The sequence below is a fragment of the Rattus rattus genome, chromosome 10, assembly GCF_011064425.1.
Source record: "Rattus rattus isolate New Zealand chromosome 10, Rrattus_CSIRO_v1, whole genome shotgun sequence".
In the NCBI taxonomy this organism is placed as follows: Eukaryota; Metazoa; Chordata; class Mammalia; order Rodentia; family Muridae; genus Rattus; species Rattus rattus.
Window position 1 is genome coordinate 66,914,583 of NC_046163.1, and position 24,573 is coordinate 66,939,155.

At 44.0% G+C, this 24,573-nt stretch overlaps 1 protein-coding gene across 1 annotated transcript in view; it reads left to right on the forward strand.

The window, feature by feature from the left end:
- Positions 1–24,573, forward strand: part of Ush2a (usherin) — a 670,292-nt gene that overhangs the window by 525,574 nt on the left and 120,145 nt on the right. Inside the window, exons 52-54 of the mRNA XM_032915475.1 lie at positions 5,960–6,157; positions 6,873–7,027; positions 9,891–10,089. Coding sequence (XP_032771366.1) covers positions 5,960–6,157; positions 6,873–7,027; positions 9,891–10,089 — 552 coding nt within the window. The remainder of the gene's footprint in view (positions 1–5,959; positions 6,158–6,872; positions 7,028–9,890; positions 10,090–24,573) is intronic.

Genomic DNA, 24,573 nt, shown 5'->3' on the forward strand with positions numbered 1-24,573 from the left:
TGTATGGCACTTACCCGTCTTCCCCTCCAGCCTGAGATGTTCTTATAAATGGTATATTAGGATTTAACACACTACTCATAAACAAAAGTTACTTAATAAATGAAATAAACAAAATAATATTAAGAAAGGCTTCAAAACAGACCAGAGTCTGACCAGCCTCTGAGTCTCCTGCTGTCAGTTAAATATCACGCCCTCGGACCCTCATCTTAAATGATTGGGTTTCCATCCCAGAGAGGTCCCTGCTTTCATCTGCCACCTGCAATCAAGTCAAGATTTTGAAGGGCTCTCAAAGCATACTTGCAGGAGCCTTCTTCCGAAATAAATAGATGTGCTGCCGATGTGACATTATAAGGGCTTTTAAAACCTACACTCCAGATTGCTTTGCCTGACAGAAAATCGCTATAAACTGAACATGAGAAACAAACTTTATTTGTAGCAGTGCTGTGGTAGAGATCAGCGCCTCATCCAGTCTTAACAAGCACTCTCCGATGGAGCTGCGTCCCTAGCCAACCCCTGTGTATTTGTTTTGAAACAAAGTTTCACCAGCTTGCCAAGGCTGGCCTTGAACTTGCTACATGCCCTGAGCTGACTCTGAGCTTATGATCTTCCTCTACTGTACTTGTTCATGAAAATTGTTAAGTCCGTGCTGAGAAGTCTATTTACTGTGTCCTGTGTGCATTTAGGGCTCGCCACTGGGATTAGAGAGCCTGCCAGGAGGCTCATCCTTCCATTAACTGGATTCATCAGTGTATGCCTCTCCCTCCCTGCCTCCCTGCTTCCCCCACCCCACTCTTTCTTCTTCCTTCCCTCCCTCCCTCTATCCCCCCTCCATCCTTCCCTCCGTCTAGCCCTCTGCATGAGTGTGTGTGTGTGTGTGTGTGTGTGTGTGTGTGTGTGTGTGTGTGTGTTCTTTATATATATTAGATATTAGCCCTCTTCCAGATGCGGAGTTGGTTAAGATCTCTTCCCATTCCGTGTGCAATCGTTTTATCCTATTGACAGATCCTTTGCTTGACAGAAGCTTTTCAGTGTCCCCGTTTGTTAATTGTTGATCTTTAGTGGCTGTGCTTTGCTGTTCTCTTCAGGAAGCTCTCCCATTCCCTGACGCATTCAAGGCTGTTCCCTACTTTCTTGCTCTCAGGTTCTAGTGAAGACGCTTTCTTCTTCCCATTGTATACTTCTGGCTTCTTTATTGAAAATTGGATGTCCACAGGCATGTGGATTTAGGGCTGGGTCTTTGGATTCCGTTCGATTAAATTCCATTGATGGGTGTATCTGTAGGCTAATACCATGCAGTTTTTGTTACTGCAGCTCTGTAGTACAGCTTCAGATCAGGGAAGATGATACTTTCAGAAGTTCTTTTATTATACAGGACTATTTTAGCTATTGTGTGGTTTTTGTTTGTTTTTTCACATGAAGTTGAGCATCATTCTTTGAAGGTCTGTAAAGAATTGCGTTGGAATTTCAATGATGGAGAGTGCATCAAATCTGTAGATTGCTTTTGGTAGGATGGACATTCTTACTATGTTAATCCTACCAACCCATGGGAGATCTTTAGATCTTCTGACATCTTCTTCAATTTCATTCTTCAAAGACCTGAACATTTTATTACACAGGTCTCTCATGTTCTTGCTGAGAATTGCCCTTAGAATCTTAGATACTCTTGTGAAGACAGTTTAGCTGATATTTTTTCCTCAGTCACTTGTCATTTCTATATAGGAGGGCTACTGTTTGTTTTTTACTTTATCTTATATCTAGCTACTTAGCTGAAGGGATTTATAAGCTTTAGGAACTTCCTGGTAAATTTCGGGGTCACTTACGTATACTATCATGTTATCTGCAAATAGCAATACTTTGACTTCATTCCAATTTGTATCTGTTAGATCTTCTTGTTGCTCCAGCTAGAACTTCAGCTGCTATATTAAATAGATACGGAGAGAGAAGACAGCCTTGCCTTGTCCCTAGTTTTGGTGGAATTGCTTTGAGTTCCTCTCCATTGAATTTGGTATTGACTATTGACTTTATTATGTTTAGCTATGTCCCTTGCATCTATGATCTCTCCAAGATTTTTATCTGGAAGGGGTGCTGGATTTTTGTCAAAGGCTCTTTTGATGTCTAATGAGATGATCACATGGTTTTCTTCTTTCAGTTTGTTTATATCATGTTTATATTATTACATATTATTACATTTTTTGTGTGTAATTCTTCTTTATTGAATCTTCGTGTATCAGGATGACTGTGGCTTCATAAAATAAATTTGACAGTGTTGCTTCTGTGTTTATTTTGTGGGATAATTTGAGGAGTATTGATATTAGGTCTTCTGCGAAAGTCTGATAAATTCTATGCTAAAACCATCTGACCCTGGACTTGTTGTTGTTGTTGTTGGTGGTGGTGGTGGTGGTGGTGGTGGTGGTGGTATTTCCTTAGGGGTTACCAGTACATTTAAATTGTTTAGCTGGTCTTGATTTAACTTTAGTCAGTGATATCTATCGAGAAAAATTTCCATTTATTTCAGATTTTCCAATTTTGTGGAGTACAGGTTTTTGGAGTATAGCATGATTCTTTGGATTTCTTCTGTCTCTGTTATTATACCTTCCTTTCTGTTTCTGATTTTGTTGGTTTGGATATTCTTTCTCTGCTTTCCATTTAGGTTGGATAAGGGTTTGTTTGTCTCATTGATTTTCTTAAAGAACCAACTCTTAGTTTCATTGATGCTTTGTATTGCTCTCTTCATTTCTATTTTATAGATTCAACCCTGAGTTTGATTACTTCCTGCCCTCTACTCCTTTGAGGTGTGTTTGCTTCTATTTGAGAGCTTCCTGATATGCTGTTAAGTCGCTAGTATGCGATCTCACTAACTTCTTTATGAAGGCGTTTAAGTGTCATTAACTTCCGTCTTAGCATTGCTTTCACTGTGTCCCATAAGTTTAGGTCACTAATTTTTATTGAATTCTAGGAAGTCTTTATCCATTTCTTCCTTGACCCAGTGGTCATTGAGTAGGGTTGTTCAACTTCCATGAGTTTGAAGGCTTTCTGTTGTTTCTATTGCTGAAGTTCAACTTTAATCCATGGTGATCTGACAGGATACAGTCCATTTTTTTCAATTTCCTTATATCAGGTGAGACTTGCTTTGTGACCATGTGGTTAGTTTTTGAGAATGGTCCATGAAATGCTGTGAAAAAAGAATGTGTGCGTGTGGTGTGTGTATGTGGAGCGGGAGAGAAACGTTCTGGAGATACTTAATAGTTCATTTGACTCATACTGTTTATTAACTCATTGATATGTCCATAGATAAGAGTGGAGTGTTAAAGTCTCCCACTATTAATGTGTAGAGTTCAATGTGTGATTTAAGTTTTAGTAATGCTTAATGCTTAATTTTTTTTTTTTACAAATGTGGCTGCCCTTGCATTCAGAACATAAACGTTGAATATTGAAATGTCATCTGGATTTTTCCTTTGATGAATATAAAATTTCCTTCCATGTCTTTTGATTAATTTTGGTTTAAAATCTATTTTGTTAGATATTAGGATGTCTATACCAACTTGTTTCTTGTGTCCATTTGCTTGGAATCTTTTTCCAAAATTTTACTCTGAGATAATGTCTATCTTTGATGTTGAGGTGTGTTTCTTGTATACAGAAGAGTGGGTCCTGGTATATCCATTCTGTTACCCTGTGTCTTTTTAACAGGGAATAGAATCCACTGATATTGAGAGATATCAATGACCAGTGATTGTTAATTTTTAATGTTATTTTGTTGTAGCAGTAGTTGTTGTTGTCGGTGGTGGTGGTGGTGGTGGTTGATGTGTGTTTGAGAGCTTCCTGATATGCTGTTAAGTTGCTAGTATGAGATCTCACTAACTTCTTTATGAAGGCACTTAAGTGTCATTAACTTTCCTCTTAGGTGTTGTGAGGCTATTTATGGCCTCCATTCTCATTAATGTAGTTAGCTTCCTTAGATTGGAGTTTTTCTTCTAGAATTTTCTATAAGGCTGGATTTGTAGATAGATATTATTTAAATTTGACTTTATCATGAAATATATTATTTTCTCCGTCTACAGTGATTGAAAATTTTGCTGGTTATAGTAGTCTAGACTGGCATCTGTGGTCTCTTAAGAATCTTCAAGACATCTGCCCAGGCTTCTTGGCCTCTTTCCCTTGTAGCTCTCTTTATTCTGTGTGTTTAGTATTTGTGATAATTCTGTAGCGCAGGAACTTTCTTTTCTGGTCCACTTTATTTGGTATTCTTTACACTTCTTTTATCTTTATAGGCATGCCCTTCTTTAGATTAGGAAAGTTTTCTTCTATGATTTTGTTGAATTTTTTTTCTCAGATCTTGAGCTTGGATTCTTCTCCTTATTCTATTCCTATTATTCTTAAATTTGCCTTTTCACACTATCCTAAATTTCCAAGATGTTTTGTGTTAAATTTTTTTTAGATTTAACATTTTCTTTAGCCAACAAATCTATTTTTCTACCATATTTTCAACCCCTCAGGTTCTTTCTTCCATTTCTTATATTCTGTTGGGGATGCTGAGTCTACAGTGCCTAGAGTTTTCCATTTCCAGAATTTCCTCAGCTTGTATTTTCTTTATTGCTTCTGTTTCCATTTTCATGTCTCGAACAGTTTCCTTCACCTGTTTGTTTGTTAACAAATGAACAAAAAAGATCTCTTGGCATTCTTTAAGGGATTTATTGATTTCCTCCAATTTATTGTTCATCTTTTCCTTGATTTCTTTAAGGGATTTTCCCCCATTTCTTCATCGATGATCTCTATCATCATCAGAAAGTTGGTTTTAAGGTCATTCTTAAAATTTTCTTATGCTCCAGCTGCTTTGGAATATTCTGGTCTTTCTGTCTCTGATGGTGCCATATTCCATGGCTGTCATTATATTCTTACGCTGGCATTTAGGCATCTGGGTCTGGGTGATTAAAGTTCTGTTTCCTCTTCGGTCTTCTTGTCTTTGTGGCCTGGACTTCTGATGACCTGCTTGAATGATGATCCACTAGGAAGTCTGTGCCCAGGTTTGGAGCTTGATTTCTGGCAATCAGCTTTGCCTGTCATGCAATGGGGGGGTCTTTGTTCTTCTGACTAGTGTGACCTGCACCTGAGCAACTTGAGCCTTGTGAAATTGGGGATAGGGACCACTCCGAAGGGTGGCTGGTAAGGTGGGAGTAGAGAGGTTGTGGAATGTGTCTTTGGGGACCTAGCCTAGGGAGTAGGGCAGTTCGGCTGGCAGGGCCTCACTCACCTGTCCTTCTGACTCCCATCTTACTTTGAGATAGGTTCCCCCACTGGTCGAGTGCTCTGGGATCCACCTGTCTCTACTCTGCCCACCCCCAACCCCCATGCTGGGATTCCAACACTGCCGAGCATAGCTTTTACCATGTATCCTGGTTGCGTGGCCACACCTGTCGAACAATCACTACACAGTCTGAGAGTCCTCCCTCCAGCTTCTCAGTTGTTCAGAAATGATAGTTCCTTGCTGTGAGACGACCATCTCCACATCTAGTTAACACTTCTTTTTTCATGCTCTATAAAATAGATTTTTATGTATGCACAAAGGGGTAAGCATTAAGTATTAGCTCTAAATGTTTAGATCTTGATTTTAGGGGGTTAGTGACATGAGTCTCAAAGTAAGAGTCTGTTTTTGTGGAAGACCAGAATTCAGTTCCCAATACCCCTGTGGGAGTCTCACACCTATCTATAACTCCAGATCCGGGGATCCAGTGGCATCATCTAGCCACTTCAGGCACAAGCACAAACACACACACTCACTCTCTCTCTCTCTCTCTCTCTCTCTCTCTCTCTCTCTCTCTCTCTCTCTCATATAAACACATACAGAAGAGAGAGATGCAAATAAAAATTTAAAAAGTATTTGACTTTAATTTTTAGTATGATGGTTATAAAGAAAGAAAGGAATAAAAAGATAAGTCCTCAGAGTCTGATTTTTGTCTTGCAGACACAGACCTCAAGCCCAGCACTGTGTATGAATATAGGGTTTCTGCGTGGAACAGCTACGGGCGAGGATTCAGCCAGTCTGTTAGAGCCAGCACAAGAGAAGATGTGCCTCAAGGCGTCATGGCCCCTAGGTGGGCCAGGACAGGCAATCATGAAGATGTCATTTTCTTGACGTGGAAGGAGCCCGCACAGTCAAATGGTATTGAGCTACTTCAAAAGTAGAATTACCGACTTTGTAACTTCCTACAGTTTGGAAATGACTGCATTGCACATTGACATGCCTCTATTCAGTGGGAACTGTTTACTGATAAAAGGAAACCCCTCGTGTCACTTCATTGCTCATCGTTTTGAGACAGAATAAAATAACAGTGCTAAAAATTATCACTCAAACCTCCCGGACCATTGCACCTACAAGAGCTGCTTTCAAATAAGCAGATTATAGTTGAAATCAAAATTGTCCTATTGTCGAAAGTAAATCCTTTTAGTGATGAACAGAGATAAACATAAACAACTCTGTTCTGCATCCTCCCTCTGGTAGTATCATTAAGAACTACTTGAACAAACAAACAAAAAACATGTTATATTTTAAAATGCTACCGTATCCCATTTCTTTAGAAACTCCATGATAGGGCTGTTGAGACAGCTCAGTAGTTAGAGGACATGCTCCACCTTGCCTAACTACCTGAGTTTGATCCCTGGGACCTGCATGGTAGGAGGAGAGAAATGACTCTACAAAGTTGTTCTCTGACCTCTGACCTCTATAAAGTTGACCTCTGACCTCTGATCTCCACACAAATGCACATAAACATATGCATGTGCATGAAGAAGTGTGACTGGGAAAGTTCTATGGCATACATGCTGTTTGAAAATATTTAAAGTGGCATGACACACAACAGTGTTGTTCTACCTTCCAGGTCCTATTACTCGCTATATTCTCCTCCGAGACGGAAGGGAGCGCTTTCAGGGAGCAGCGCTGAGTTTCACAGATACGCAGGGAATTCAGCCACTCCAGGAATATTCATACCAGCTGAAGGCTTGCACAGCCGCTGGCTGTGCCGACAGTTGCAAGGTGAGAAGAACTCACGTAACTGTGGGAAGAGTCGTCCAGGGTGAGGGCTGTGTGAACTCACATCCTAGGTATGATTTTTCCAGAGAACCGTGTCTTCTTGGCACTGAGGAAAGTGTGTATCATTGGGCGATGTTTACATGCGAAAGGGGAGATCCTCGCAGAGCCTTAACCACGTACTAGTCCTTCATTAAGAACAGTAAACTCTTAATTACCAGTGATTCTTTAGTAGCCCGTTCCCATTAATTATCTCTGGGCAGTGACAGTGATAATTCCCCAGCCGGCCCAGCCGGCCTCACGATGAGGGCTGGTGTTAGTGCAAGAAAACAGTTCATGCCCAATAAATGTTCACATTAAGGCCAGGTCTTTACATCCTAAGTACACAGAGTTCATACGACATGAGAAGAAATTTGAGGGTAGAAAAAAAATTCCAATTTTGAAAGAGACCAAGAGTTGAGTGGTAGTGGCAGCTTTGAGAGGCACTTGGTGACAATGATTCCACACTGGCACAGGGATCAATACCCTCCTTTCCCAAGCAGCAGAGTGTATCCTCACACTCTGAGGATCAGATGAGCCACCACGATGCAGGTTATTCTGAGGCCGCCTATTGCGTTCTATTGCTTTCGCACTTGGCCCACGGACCTTCCTCTTTCCCACCGGCATGGCCGTGTGACCATCCCATCCAGTCTTACACCTCTCAGATTCCAGAACGTTGAAGCAGACTTAGAAAACTCTTTACATCCTTCTTAGTCACAGTTCTTCATTATAGTGGTAGAAAATGGGATAGGACAGTAGTATTCAACAAAGCCATAAAGTGTCCAAAACTACCCATCAGTTTATAATATCACGTCATCAAGATTTGCCCGCACTTAGAAAAACAAACATATGAAGGGGCCGTGTGGATAAGCGGTGTCAACCTTCAGCAGCAGCCTTGCTACGGAATAATAAAGGCCCAGATTTAGGTTCCTGGGAGCAGAACGAGAGGCTGGGAACGCAGTCAGTTGGTAAAGGGCTTGCTTAGCCCTTTAGAGTCCTGGTTCAGTGCCCACCCTGGCACTGCAGAAACCAGGCGTGTGCCGCAATCCCAGCCTTCCTTGGGGTGGCAGGAAAACCAGGAGTTCAAGTCATCTTCAGCGACAGTAAGTTTGGGGCCGGCTACACATAGCATCTTGAAAAAGAATGGCAAAGATGTGACAAGATACAGGTGACATAATATGCAGGATTTGATGTGAAGTCCATGCAGAATATACAGGTATGTCCAACCTGCAGCCCATGTTAGAATATGCCCCCGGGGTTGCTGTGACTGAGCCCCGAGACTAAACCAGGAACTACTTAAAACACGAGGGGTTTTGGGCAATTTTTTTCTGTGTTTCTCAAGCACAAAGTTTGTAGATGGCAGTCACAATGTCAAAAGGTGGGATGCCCAGAGAAGAAAGGGAAGGGCTACATTTATTCACAGTGTCAAAAGGTGGGATGCCCAGAGAAGAAAGGGAAGTGTTACATTTATTGTTCAGGTTTGCAGCTTCAGCTCTTTGTAGGTGCGGTTGCTATGTTCCAGGCAGAAACAAAGATGTTACAACAGTAAGATTATCTCCTAGCTTCTCTAAACCATTTAAGAGAAGGAGCAGATAGCAGGGAGGCGGAGGCAGATAGCGTTTGTCACTGTAAATGAAAAAGTGCTGCATGCTAGACCAGAGCTGTGCAAGAAGTTACAGCGGTAGGATTAGATGTGACCACCAAAGGCACCAGGGAGAAACAAGCAGAGGGCCGGGTGGTGAGTGGTGGAGACTGCCTCGAAAGGGAGACTGAGAAGAAACAATGTGTTTTAGGGGAAATTAATCAGGCGCCACTTCACAGAAGCTGGCTTTGTGCGAAGCAGCCTGGGATACACCCTGGCCAACAGAATGGCTCTAATGCTCTTCCTTGGGGTAAAACTTCAGGAAACTGGGTTTGGCAAGAGCCACACAACACTCTCAATCCGACCCATCAGCCACCACACACTCGGGCAGTTTTGTTTAATAGAGCCTCAGGGATAACCAAGCCCACTACTACCACCACCACCACCGCCGCCGCCGCCCTGCTGACAGATGGCAGCTGATTGGCTCAATGAAAGTTATGGTCTGAACAGTCCTTGAACAATTCTGCATTTGCTCATAGCAGGGCCTGTGTCTACCAGATGCTAGAACAATTGGTTAAAACATGAAACCAGGTTCATCCTGGGGGAAACACATCCCTAACAGCAAGTGTTGTTGGTTTGGGATAAGTGTATTTTGACATCCATTTTTGATCCATGCCTTGACACCTTGGACTCAGTAACTGGCTGATTTTTTTTTCTTCTTACCAGGCTAGGTTCTTTTTCTAGAACATTGGTACAGATAGCATGCAGTCGTCTCGGGAAGAATACAGGGAAATCTGCCCTTTACGCTGCTTAAAGCATGCTCTGCGCAAGCAAGTTCAGATGTAGCTCTTGCTCCATATTTACCGATGCTTAACTTTACGAAATCAGGCTGTTAAAATGCAAAGACACTGATGGGCCATATGGAAGACAGTTCTCCAGGAAGACAGTCTGCCAGGCGGGTCGCACTTGTTTAAACTGAGAGCTGCACTCCGCCTTTCAAAATTGTTGCCGGACCTGTTGTGATAAATAGTCGTTGGAGACTTGTATAATGTATTCAAGGTCAGATTTCATTGTTCAAATAAGATGAGAGGGAAGGAACAGAAAGTGGGGAGGGACTGCTTCTCCCCGCCTTTGCTAATGATATGCCACGCCAGACAGCAAGGCTCTAAAGCAAAAGCGACATTTTCATTGATCAGGATTCCTCGTGGACAATGGCAATAAACAGCCGTTTAATTTCCGTGCTCACAGGTAGTCGCCACTGCCACCCGAGGAGTCCTGGAGAGTGTCCCACCACCAAACATCACAGCCCAGAGCCCAGAGACCCTGCACCTCAGCTGGAGTGTCCCTGAGAAAAGGAATGATGCCATTAAAGAGTACCAGCTCTGGCTGGATGGGAAAGGGCTCATCTACACTGACACAAATGACAGGAGGCAGCATACGGTCACAGGTGACAAAACGGGAAATCTACTGGAGGAGGCTGTCATTGCAGTGGTGTTGGGGCGAGCCTCCCAGGGGTGTGTGTTTGATATATGAGGTCACTCCGAAAGGACACATTCTCTTGACATATGGTCAGGTCCCACTTATCCATGCTAATCGAAGAGCCCACACTGGCAGCAATAAGCCAAGGCAGCAGAGAACTTCAGAAATAATTTATATTTGGCTTTGATACGCAGTGTGTGGAGAGGGGGCTCGTGTCGGTATCAACTTTTATTTTGTCTTTTTTTTTTTTTTTTTAAAACAAACAGTATTCTGCATTTTTATTCCTCGGGGAAAATTCACTGGGCTCCCTGGGTCAGCCGAGTAAGGATGAGGAGGGAGAGGAAAGCCAGCACTTAGAGGCTGACTGGGGCTCCAAAGTGAATAGCTTAGCACTCACTCATTGGCAGTTGCCTGCTCGGGACTTCCCGTCATTATTACTTCTGTTAATTACCAGCCGCCATCTTATTTTGCCTGTGTATAGTACTGTCATCATTGTTATGGTAGTACAGTGGAGGAGCAAAATGTTAGCTCGACCCTCCTAGTGATTGTAATAACTATTTCATTTGAAGAGAAAAATGTGTTTTCTTATCACCTTGTTGAACTTAATCATAGACTTCATACCACCTGGTAATTTAATACTTGATTTTGGTTCTCTCTCTCTCTCTCTCTCTCTCTCTCTCTCTCTCTCTCTCTCTCTCTCATCCTTCACTAGCAAATGCAGGCTGTAGGAGAGCAGGGACCTGTCCTGTCTGTCAGGTGCTGCACTTCTAATACCTAAACCCATCATCGTCAGCAGGCCAATGGGAGCTGAGTAACTTGGGGGGCAGGGGTGGTGGTGATAGATAAGCTAAGAGATCTCAAACACCTGTGTGCATTAATTCAGTTCTCAAACCTAAGAGGGCAGAGGCGATTCTTAGCTCTGTTTCATTGGTGGGGGGACCATTTTTGGAGAAAGAACCATCTAGTTTAGTCTTGGGATTCAATGAGTCACCACAAACAAACCTCGAGGTTTGAGGCTCTGAGACCAGGATTTTCCAAACTGTCACTATTTCTCTCACTCTACGACTTCCCAAAGCAGTGACCTCTTTCTGCTCAGCTCTGTGCTTTCAACAAGTATTCATCAAGCAGCTAACAAAACTTTCAGGAAAGCCCAGAAATATCTAGAAAGATGCACCTGCGTTTTCAGGAGCCAAAATGTATGTTGCACTGATGGAAAAGTAACTCCGGGCATGGCGTGGGGCTCCATGATTTTCTGCTCTCTGAGCAAGCCTTGATTGACAGGATTGCTGCTGTTTTTACAGAGCCCCCACAGGTCCTAGGGAGACACTCCACGTGTGCTTGCAAGCCTGCACATCTTACTCGGCATCTAGAGATCGTGAGCTGACCCTGTGATAGTATGGGAAGGGAACAATTTTGTCAGCTCAACCGTCTAGCTGGTTTCTCTCATCTTATTGAGCACAAATAACGCACTAGAGCATTGTTTCAGGTAATAAACTTCACCTTTGTCGATGGCTGTATCATCCTAAAAGACAGCTGCATTCTGACTCATTTGCTCCTCACCACATCCCTCTAACTGAGGGAAGCCTGTAGCATCCCTGCTTAAAAGGTGAACAGAACTCACCCACTCAGAGCGTTCACAGCATTGCCTGGCTCTATCTATAAAGGAATCAGAATGGCGTGCGTGCGTGCGTGCGTGTGTGTGTGTGTGTGTGTGTGTGTATGTGTGTGTGTGTGTTTGTATGCACGTGCGTGTGCACATACACGTACAAATGTGTATACAAATATGTGCCTATTGCTACCCAATGGTTATCGTCTCGCTAATACATAAAACTTTTAAATAAGATGGGGAGGGCTGAGAAGATGGCTCAGAGGGTGAAGTGACCGCTGCAAGTGTTGACATTAAGAAGAAGACAGCCAGTTGCTGAGGTGACATGCATCTTTAATCCTAGCGCTGGCTTGGAGGACGTAGGCAGGGAGACAGGAGCATTCCCCAGAGCTCACTGACCGGCCAATGGAGCCAAATTGGTCAGCACCAGGTTCAGTGAGAGACCCCGAATAAAGTGGAGAGCAACGGAGGGAGGCGCTTGACGTTGACCTCTGACCTCCACAAGCACAGGCAAACTCTACACACACTCACTTCTCACAGAGAACATTCAGTCAATTAGCATCGTGGCCTCCAAGATGCCCTTGGAGGAGGGAAGGCTGCCGGTAAAGGTCTGAAGGCGTGGGCCCAGCACAGGGTGCAGGGCTGGAAATGTAGAGGACTTGGTATTGTAACTGAGTGTGAGTTAAAACCCAAAAATATCAGCAAAAGCCACCAAAACCATGTCCCAGCTCACACTAGTTTGACAACAAGCTGAGACAAGGCTGAGGAGCTGTGGCCCAGTGGTCACTGTCTCCTCAGGTCCCCCGGCTGTGAATTGTTGCCAACCATACTGGTTTGCATCAGAGACTGGCTCTGAGATGCCAGCAATCCAAATTCAATTATAACGTACAAAGCCACAGGATGGACAGCCTCATTAATTATAAAATAATTGCCAAGTCCTCTCTTTGAATCCCTTTGCTCCTCTGATTCTTCCTTCCATTGTCATTCCCAATCAATATTTTCATGTCAAAGAGGAATTTATACACCCACGTTGGTGCCAGAGGTCCTTGCATTAGAATAGGGATTTTAAAGTTTTCCTATATAAGTTAAACTTTTTACAGAGTTCACGAAGTAAAAATAATTCCTGAGAAGTCCTATTTTATATCTCTTTTACTAGTTTTGAGATGTTTTTTCCTACAGGGGTCTGCGTTTGCATCATTTATACCTCCTCTCTGCCCCTCCCACACCTCCCGCTTCCCCAGCCTCCTCCCATATTGTCTTTAGTTCCTGTTTTTTTACATATATGTGTGTTCACATGTATGTATTAATACTGCATGCTGAATTCAGACATGCACGTATTTGGGGCTGACTACCTTGGTAACCTCTCAGGAGGGTCCTCCCTTGGGAAGTCTGGTTGTGTAGCCGCTCAGTGCCTGCAGTGCCTCATCTAGGGGCTGGGCCTGGTGAGATGTCCGCCATATCCACTGGGAAGTCAGTGGATGGTCAACTGGGGTCTTCGTTGTGCAGGTCCGGCTAAGGTGACCGTACTGTCGAGATTCGATGGGTACAGATTCTTTGGCGTGTGTGAACATCATTACCTCGCAGGGGACGTCCTGGTGATCTGGGTCTTACAGTCCTTTTGTCCTGCTTTTATGCTGTCCCCGAGTCTTGAGTGGAGGCTTCATGCAGTATTGGGTGGGGATGTGTCTAATATGGCTGGGCTCCCTCAGTCACCTGTTCTCTGCAGTGAGACCGGTGGTGGGTTGCCGTGATAGTCTCCAGAGTCATCTGGTCCATTGTCTGTCTTAAATTTCACCTGAGCAAGAAAGCCCTAATGAGAGGGAGTTCAAAGCTGGGCTACGTGCAGTTCCTGTGGAGCAGGAGTGAGACAGGCGTGAGCATCTCTGAACCTGGGATTTCCAGACTATGGCTTACTTTCTCTGCCGTGGAGCACCAGGTCCGTGGTCAACTGACTGACCCAATGCCAGACAGATGCTATCTGTGATGAGGTAGGTATTTTTACCGAGTCTATGGAATGAAGGAAAAGAATAGAATTTGCTACCTAGACTATATTGGATGTTTGCTGAAAAGCTGTCTGAGATCCCTGAAGTATTTAGATTTCCAAACCCTAGTATTCCTTAAGCAACAGAGCCCTAAGGAAGTTGTATCGCTAGCCTTCCTGGAGCCTGAAGGATCATGGTCTGGGGAATGGCAGGAGGGACTGCCAGCGCCTTTGCCACAGCCATGTTGTCTCCATGCTTACTTTTAATTACCTCAAAGCCTCAGAAACATGATCCTGTAAATGCATTGTGGGAATAGCGGTAAAGGCCCTCATCCCACGAAACCCATAAATTGCTTATAATCCTCTCAAGATTTTTTTTTTAAAAAAGCATTAAGTAATTGAAGACAGGAAGTCGGAAGTTAATTATTTAGAGGTGTTATCAATGCTTTAAGTAAACTGGAGCATCGTCTGCTCTCTCCACACACCAGGCCCCACGGGACTCGGGAGAGAGCAGCTCCTTCAGTTCCTATTCACTAATGCAAGCAGCACATGGTGGCTCATCAATAGAGACCGTCCCAGGTCACTTGTGACTAAATTCATCCACTGTTCTGCCCTGCACACAACATTTGGATGGCAGCTATGGTGTTTGAAGCCTGCCTGTGTCTTAGGGAGAGAGGGGAGGGTAAAGGATGACCTCACGACTGAGCCCACAGAGAAGAGTGCATCTTGTTTAGCAGTGGGTCTGATAAGGCCCATGCATCTGGGGAAACTGTTGCCAAACGGCTAAGTTATGGGCTGCTCATTACTGTCAAGCGGTCAGAAGACACACCCAGCCATTAAGTAGGGAGCAGGAGTCAATATGTCTTCTCCCCTCGGCTTCAGAGTTATTGAAAGACTTTTGTGCTAGATAATGCAAACTCTAGATAATCAGTTTACAACAGAAAGTCGAATATTAACACTATGCTGAAGCCAATATTATACACACCACTTCTGAAGAAGAGGAAATGTAGTTCGAACATCCATAGGGCAAAATGTGGGACATCTTTGGGAAGGGCGTACATAGCTTCAGATAACTCCATTGTGTGGTGACAAACTATCTTTGCTTTCATGGTATTTATAATGTTTTAGTGGGCTGGGAGATGGCTCAGCGGATAAAGTGCTTGCCTCACAAGCATAAGGACCTGAGTTTGAATCCCCAGGACCCGCATAAACCTGGGCATGGTAGCATGTATCTGTAATCCCAGTGCTCCTGTGTATAGTGAGATGGGAGGGAAGGAGAGAATGAAGAATGCTTGGAAGCTCAACACCAACTAGGCTGGTTGTGGGTAGCAGTGAACAGCAAGAGACCCAGCCTCAAACAATGTTAAAGGTGATGACAGATTCTCAAGGTTGTCCTTTGACCCCCATACATGTGTAGTGGCCACACATATATGCGCGCACACGAGTGCGCACACACACACACACACACACACACACACACACATGGATATGCACACAGAAATACATAAAAATGGATGTACGTACACACATATGCACATATATATATACATATGCACACACTTATGCACAAATACATACATATACACACATACATGTATATGAATGCACACATACATGGATTCACACACAGATGTACACATAAACACATGTTGATACATATATGTGTGCATGTACATACATATGCACACGCAAGCACTCAGGAGCTACATCCTGAATGTTGAATAGAAAACCACAACACATCCATTTTCACTGTAGATAGAAGTCACTATCAAACACGTCTGAATCTAAGGAGGAGAGGTTACGCAATCTGCAAGACCCCTTACAAAGTGAAACTTCAGGCCTCCCTGTTCAAAAACTATTGAGGAGTTGAAGACGGCAAGAGCAGAACAGTTGAGTGGCTGAAGCATCAGGCTCAGAGAGAAGCCTGAGGCTCTGAGCAGGTCCACCCACACCTCCCAGCCACCCTGATGTCAAGCTGCACAGACTGACAGGCAACCTTTCTTACTGACACAGGGCCAAAGACAACTAGGACTGAGACCATGTCCTCAGAGCGGTCAGCAGCCCTCTGCCCTGCAGTACTGCCGCGGTTCTAATTCCCCACACACGGTGCAGCCCCTGACCGGAGAGTGTCGGACCCCTGAAAATAAGCATGAAGACTGACTTCATTTTCTTTTTCCAAAGCTGAGGAAAGCTGCTTGGCACCTGCTTTAAACAAGGAGTAACATGACATCGGCCACTCACTCCCTTTCTTTTAAGCTTGCTACTGGCTATCGTACTAAGCCCGAAGAACCAAAGGCAAGAACCACCTACATGCTGGTTCCTAAGGAACACAATGCTCTTCCCCAAACCCCAAGGAATTCCAAGGTTAGGGCCTAAGCAGTCACTAACAGCATCTTTTGTCTCAGTGGCTCTGGCTGTCCCTTGCTATGTGTGTTGTCTGTGTTTCTGTGTCTGGACATAACAAAACTTGAGAGCCTGCTTCAATATACAAGGCCAACACAGATCTGGGCCTATAGCTGAGTTTCAGAGCCCTGAGAAGCATGCTAGAATCCTTAGGTTCAAGTCCCAGTACCACCCAAACATAAATAAACCAACTGTATATACTGTGATCTTCCAGCAAATGTATTAGAGTAAACGTTACCAGTCTCCTTAAACATCGTATCAGTGTGGAATGAACTTTCTAAATTCTTTAAGATTTTTGTCGTCGTTTTTCATTTTCATTTTTTGTTTGTTTTGGGGGGTATTTTGTTGTTGTTGTTGTTGTTGTTGTTTTTGTGTTTGAGAAAGGGTCTCTCTATGTAACCCTGGCTAGCCTGGAACTGGCTATGTAGACCAGGCTGGCCTCGAACTCACAGAGATCTGACAACTCCTACTCCCTTAGTACTGGGATCAAAGGTGAGAGCCACTGTGTTCAACCAAAAAAATTTTTTTTGAAACACGTTGACATCATTATCATCTGGAGTCGTTCTACAGCAGAACTCCTCCTAACTCATCCGGTCAGCCTTTAGCATAGCATACCACATATCTGGAAACTCCTTAGAAAATAGCAGATAGCTTGACAGCACCAGTGGCTGAATGCTTTGAAGTAGCGCTTTCTATCTGAAGTCATAATGGTCAAAACGCCTTTTCCTGACGATGTATCTGGAGATTAAAAACCAGAAGCCAGCTGTTCGTTCTAGAGTGTATCGCAAACGTAACTGACTTCGACATGGGTTTTCTTTGCCAAATCATATTTTTATGAACCATCGGTGGGTTTTTTTCCAGTCCCTTTTTGACACATATTACTCTTGAAAGTAATGTGAGTTGGAAGTGTGATTATAATGAGTTTGGTTATACGATGCCCCTCTCCTTTCAAAGAGAACATGATTCCCTGTAGGGAAATTCACGGAATTATTCGCCCCAGTCATCTTTGCTATTCTGAACTGTTAAACGCCTGCTTTGTCTCCCTGGGCTTGCCTTTCTCTGCTCTGAGATGCCATTTCCAACTCTTCCCATTCAATATCGGGGACTTGAGTGATGTTTTCTTTTCTCTCTCTCCTCTTCGACTTCAGGATTAAGTTACAGTCGGAATGGTTCCTTTGAGACGTCTCTTTATTCCCCTCTCCGCGTCCTGATCAATTCATGAGTAGTTTTCCATTGGTGTGCCCTTTCATTGCCTGTTGCTAATATTTCCCATATATATCTCAGTGTAAGGACGACCAATAGGGGCTCACTTAAAATGACAGCAAATCCTATTGTAATGTGTAGACCGTATTGAGTTCTACGGAGTCATTGATAGGAAAGGTCACTGGGTACACGTAAATCACCCATGTCCCGTGGCAGCTGACGCTTGACTACAGACTAGTTAAAGGAGCCTCTTAATTGCCAAGAAAAGGGAAAAACCCACAAGATCTAAAACGTATTAAGGATGATGCATTAGATAGTCCCTTCAAGTTCATCTGTAGCTAAGCTTGGCAGCTGACCAATCACAGCTGCAGCTTCAGGCACGAACACGGGCACCTGGAGAATAAATACCTCAACTCTGGTCTTGGTTAATATGTCGGTAACTATCAGAACCCAACGGCCTAACTGGACTCTCTGAACTTCCAACTACCACGCTCTCCTGCCTCTGCGAGTGACTTGTAATAATATTCAGAAGGAAAGGATTGAGATAAATATACCCACTTGGGTGTTTTCTATGACTAGAGCTTTCTCTGGGCTTTGAAGTAGCACGTCATCCTCCTTAGAGGACTAGGGTGCCCAACAGCAGCTCCAATCTGCCTTGTTCAGCCCAGCCGTTGAAGTCGCAGCCATTTCTGATGTCCGTGATCCTACACAGCCCCTCCGCCTCGCTGTGGTTAGGATAGGATCTGCAAAATGAGCAGACAAGAACAGATATCAAAGGGGCCCTGAATCTGTTAACACCCATGGAGACCACAGAAAGCAGTGGGCTTAATAAACACTAGTATTTTAGTTATGCCATTTATAATTTTTATTGTATGCATTCTGTATATGTGCATGCATGTGGGTACATGCATGTATATGTGTGTATATGTATATATACATATATATACACATATATACATACGTACACATATATATATGTATATATACATACACACATATATATACACATATATGAAAACCAGAGGATAGCCATTAGAAGTTAGCTCTCCCTTCCACCATGGCTTCTGGCAATCACACTCAGGTCATTAAGCTTGGCAGCAAGTACCTTCCCTGGCTTCCACTGGCACCGGTCATATAATTTCATAATAAATTCTCTTGATTATAATTGCAGCCCCTCTAAAATTTATCTCTGATGTAGAGGTCAATCAAAAGAGAAGTAAAAGCAGAGATGTGAATGGGGGTGGAGGTCGGACCACCACAACACCAAATTCTGCTGCTTCCTTCCTTCTTGAACTCCATCCATTCAATGGATTGCTTTCATTTGAAGGGCAGCTAAATGTATACAATTAGAGTTATTGACTAAAACTATATTTCTGGAGGAGCTGTTACAGCGTTTTCTACCATCCTTCTGCCTTCATGGTGGCGTTTAATCATCAGAGGAAGAAGCCATCACCAGTGGACTTAAATTCTTCCAGCTAGGCTCTCTTTGATGCAAGAACTCTGTTCTTTGAGCTTCAGTTTTACTGTCTACAAAGCAGGAATAACAACTTCCATGTGGGGAATATTTACGGTAAAACTCTTCGCACACCTAATAGATTATCTGTCTTATTAATTCTCTCTTCCATAAGTTCCTAATTCTGTCTTTCATGAGAGCAAAGCCCAGGAGGGGAGGGAATAATTTCCTCCATGATGCCCATGTGTAACACATGTGGTGTGGTGTGTAACATGTCCCTGTATATAGATAAATAACATTGCTCATTTTTGAAACTAGTAGTGTGCTCCAGTCTGTCAAGCAAACACACTTGACAAGTGGTCAGTTACTGGCTCAAGAGAGTGTAGGTAACTTTGCGTGTTGACTTGAGAGGCTCATCCCAGGTTACCAGGTGATGCCACAGGAGGCCAAGTTTTTTTACTTCTGAGCTCCAAACTCAACGTCAGGAGAGGCGAAGCCCCAGTCGCTAATGCAGGAGTCATTGCCCAGAACCTGACATTGTGTTGCTTGATGTCACACACTCACTTCTGAGCTGCCCACAGCCGGAATGGAGCACTGTGCCTGGGTACTTCCTCCTGTGTCTCAGTTCATGTAGGGTCAACTGAAGGCAAGGCTTAAATCCTGACGATTCGCCAAAGTCTGCTTTCTCTGAGGAAAAAGTAGAGGTTTCTGTGAAAAAGAATCTGGAATGGGCTCTGGGAAGTCATGCGGTATCATGGCAGCCGTCGGGGGAAACAGACCACTGTGTTCCTTTCATTCCCTTCACACGACCCTTTCCGCATACCCACACTGCAGGCAGGCACAAGGCTTCCGTCATGGGGACTCTTGTCCACAAATGGCTTATTTACTTTGCTTTAAGCCTCAAAAGCCTGCAAACATCACAAAACCATGATGATGTGTGCCAAGTCTGAGCACTATATGTTCTATTACTTTGTTTTGTTTTATTTCAGTGTGTAGTGATTTATATAATAATGATGCTTAATATATTCCATCCTTTGCCTGTAGTATACACGGATAATAACATCCATCTTCTTTTATGTACTCCCACTACATTTCGACTTCAAATAATGACTATTTTACAGTTATGGCAACTCTGATTTTGGGGGGTGGGAGGGTGGAGGAGGGGTTGTTTTATTTTTTATGTCTTAGGGTTCTACTGCTGTGAGCAGACACCATGACCAAGACAACTCTTATAAGGACAGCATTTAATTGGGTCCAGCTTACAGGTTCAGAGGTTTAGTCCATTATCATCAAAGTGGGAGCATGGCAGCATCCAGGCAGGTATTGTGCAGGCAGAGCTTAGAGGTCTACATCTTCATCTGAAAGCTGCTAGGAGAAGACTGACTTCCCAGGCAGCTAGGGTGAGGGTCATAAGCCCACAGTGACACACCTACTCCAACTGGGCCACACCTCCTAACAGTGCCACTCCCTGGGCCAAGCACATTCAAACCATGGCACTATACTGCCTATTTCACACAACATGTTTTTAGTTCCATCTAAGAAGCAGGTCTTTATTCTCCTTCACAGCTGAGTATCATCCCATTGTATTCAATAAGCATGTTTTCTTTAGTCATTGACTCATGACAGACGTGAACATTGACCCCACGTCTTGACCGCTTTAAAGACAGCCGTAAACATCAAGCACAGATGGATCTTCAATATACTGAATTACCTCGTCCGTGTGTGTGTGTGTGTGTGTGTGTGTGTGTATCTGTGTGTGTGCATGTGCACATATGTGTGTGTCTGTGTGTGTGCATGTGTATGTGTGTGTTGCACACGTGTGTGTGTGTCTGTGTGTGCATGTCTGTGTGTGTGCATGTGCACACATGTGTATATGTGTCTGTCTGTGTGCGTGTGCATATCAGTGTGTCTGTATGTATGTCTGTGTGTGGGTCGCATGTGTACGTGTGTACCCAGCAATGGGCTAGTTAGATCCTATGTTGGATCAGTCTGTTCTCTCCATAGTGGTAGCAATTATGTACATTCCCAATATCATTTCTTTGTCTCTGTAGCTCGCCGGTATTTTTTATTTTCTCATTTTCTTTTATTTTTTTTTTCTTTTCTTTTTTTCGGAGCTGGGGACAGAACCCAGGGCCTTGCGCTTGCTAGGCAAGCGCTCTACCGCTGAGCTAAATCCCCAACCCCTATTTTCTCATTTTCTATAGTAGCCACTTGGATGAGAGTGCTATGATCTAACGAGGTTTGCTTCCAGAATGGGTAATGACGCTGAGGGATTTCTCCAGTCGGCCATTTGTACTTCTTTTGAATTGTTTGCCCAGTTTGATTGGACTTTTTTAGTTTCTGCTGTTAACTTCTAGTTCCTCTTGTGCTCTGGATAGAAGGCCCTGTCAGATGAAGGGTTGGCAGGGGTTTGCTCCACTCCAAGGCTGTCTTCCATGCTGTGGATTGGCTTCTGCACTGCACCGAAGCTTCTCAATTTGAAGAGGCAGGAGGTTCAGTCCGCCCACGGTTGCTTTCATTTCCTGTGCTTTGGGGTTATAACCACTGCACCATCATCCACACCAAAATCCTGAAATGTCTCCCCTGTGTTTTCTTCTGGAGCTTATGAACTTGGCCTTCTCACATTTTTTCTTCAATGTATGTCATAGTCTCTGTCAGCTCAGCTTAGACATCCTCAGGGAGGGGGGTTAGAGGCCCCTCAATTGAGGAACCAACTCTATCAGATTGGCTTGTGGTCATGTCTCCAGAGCTTGAGAGGGCTGTTAATGGTCTCAGGCTGCTGTGGGCAGAGCCATCTCTGGGCAGGTTGTACCTGGGCTGTGTAAGAAAGGTAGCAAGCCAGGAAGCACCATTCCTCCATAGTCTCTGCTTCAGTTCCTGCCTAAGGTGCCTATTTGCACCCCTTTCTCTTGGTGGTGGACTCTAACCAGTAAGATGGAATTAACCCTTTCCTCCCTAAGTAGCTTTCAGTCATCACAGCAATATAAACCCAATTAGGACAGTCTATCTGGAATCAGTTCATCTCCAGGGTAAGACATCGGAGTCAAGTTTCAATACTCCGAATATCCCAGTATTCGCAGTGGAAACATTAATAATGTTTGTTCGTTTTGTGGACTTGCTGTTTTAGAAATAAATGACAGTTTCTTTTTCATAGTCACGTATTTTCTTGTGAATCAATCTCCCCCCCCCCCTCTCTGTTACAAACCTCCCGTTGTAGCATCAGTTTTGGCAAACCTCCCTAACAGTGCCTTTCCTCTTCTAAATTCTAAAGTTGTCTTTAACACTGCTGATCTGAAACCAGATAAGCCAGAACACGGGAAGACAAAGAGAGTGGGGCTATCTTGTTTTTTTCCAGATTTTTCTAGGAAAACACTCTTGGAAGATAAATTGCCCACAAATAACTTTTTACCTTTTTAAAAATAATATTTATTTCATTTTTAAGTATGTGCATCTGTGTGTGTTCGTGCATGTGTATGCCCAGTGAGGCCAGTGAACTAGAATACCCTAGGAGCTGGAGTTAGAAACAGCCGTGAGCTGTCTACCAGGGGTTCCAGGAACCGAACTAGGAAAGCAGCAGGTCCTAAACATCTGATCCAACACTCCAGCCCCTCCTGTCTCTTCTTTTGCCTTCCATACTAACATCAAAAAGAAAACCTCAGTGTTCATAAATTACACTGACTTGGTTATTATTTAACAAGCGCTTCACAAACCAAGGAGAATGTGCAGAAGAGCAAGGTAGACACTGTGGACAGAATAAGGAAAGATCTGTTTGGTGGGATCACAGGTGGGACTGACGCCTCACAGACCTTACCCATGTCTGCTCCGGGAGACTTTCTCTAAACTAACACTGAGCTCATCGAGAGGCACTGTTGGGGCGTGGAGGCCAGAAACCTTGCAAAGATGGCATCCTTATGTGCAGAGACTGTACTCTGACGAGGAGAGAATCCAGTTTAGCTGAAAGCAGGATAGAAGGGCAGGCACTGCAGGCTGAACCAGCTTGCCCCTGTGACCTCTGGTTCTGGTTCTTGGATGCTTCCTTCCATTTTCTCTGAGTTCTTATGTCTCCTTATCTCAGCATTTTCCTGTCAGCTGTTATCGACCCTATGTGATTCGGGGATGGCTTACATCCTTAGTCATATTTTTTTTATCTAAAAATCGGGTAAATATCAGAATTATGTAAATCCCCTCTAGTAACCAAATGGAAGATTACAATCAAGTAAGTAGCTGCTTCCCGAGGTTAAGTCCGGAAGGAGACAGTAAAGGCCTGGGGCTGGGTGCCTCTCAGCTGCAGCTGCCTCGGGCCACTGCTTCTTCAGAGAACCCAAACCAGACTCTAGGCCTGAATGAACCCAAGGGCTAACTCCTCCATCTCCTAAGCAAGCACCTACTCGGTGCTCTCACCACTGGGAGGATGCGCTAATCGGCAAAGCAAGGTCCCGGCCCTCTGGGTGATTGTGCTGTAGCAAGAAAGACAAGGAAGAGACACCCACTGCACGCAGGCTGTGCGTGGAGAGAATTATTTCAGGGGATAAAAGGGAGTTGGTATATTATTTAGGGTGGTGGAAATCCATTTTAAACAAATGTAGCACTCAAGCAATAAGGCACATGAAGCGACAGGGCAACAGGGGAACAGATCTGTAGGAAGAGTCATGCCGCCAAACGTACAAAATCTGCAAAAAAACTGCAGCTGGAAGTCCGTGGAAAACACACGCACTAACCACTTAGTGCTCAACTCGCTTAATAACCTGACTGTTAGCAAAGCACTAATCGTTTAGCTTACTTTTTGTAAAGAGCACCTTGGTATTGTCTAAATTTCCTCCAGAATCCAAGAAAGGCTTGTAAGCCTCAATCTACTTCTTGTTGAACGCCAGAGAGCCTTAATGTTGCTCCCGCTGATATAAAACACTACCTGGCATCCCATTTCATCTTCTCATATAAGCTACATGCTATGGTGATTCCCCATTTTACAGATCAGTAGACCGAGGCAAAGAGAAGCTAGGTAACTTGGCCAAGGTCATCAGCCACCGAGCAGTGACATATAACCATGGACAACTTCTGTCATAAATAGATCAAGTCATTCTTTGTTCCCTCCGAGGCCTTATTGGGGAATTACTGAGCCGTATTCTTTCCTAAATGCAAAAGAAGTAAATAAGTAGTACCCTTGTTGAAATACCCCTAGCCTACCTGTGGAGACAGAAGCAGTGCGTCCCACACGAGCCAGCGGAGGCGCTACCGTGACACACCCGGTGCAGCGGGTTCTTCCTTCTTTTCTTCCCTTGTCTCCCTCCCCCCACCTCTGAAAGCGTTGCTGTTGGTAAGAACTGAATATGACTTGAGGCTGGACCGTGCTGCGTCTAGCCTTCCACTCAAATGTTTTCTGTCCCTCTTCACAGGAAAACCAGTCACAGGGCCCGGGGTGATTAGCTTAGAGGAGAGAAAACTCAGGGGATTTGGTAACTGTCTACAAATATTTAAAGAACAAGTAATGCAGAAAGGAAATTAGATTTGTTTTATGGTTCCCCAAGGGTGGAAAGGGAGGGGATATTTCAGCACAATGTAAGGAAGGACTTCCAAACAGAACAAGGGAGCCCGGATGCTCTACAGAATGGAATGGGCTATCCAGGATGCTCTACAGAATGGAATGGGCTATCCAGGATGCTCTACAGAATGGAATGGGCTATCCAGGATGCTCTACAGAATGGAATGGGCTATCCAGGATGCTCTACAGAATGGAATGGGCTATCCAGGATGCTCTACAGAATGGAATGGGCTATCCAGGATGCTCTTCAGAATGGAATGGGCTATC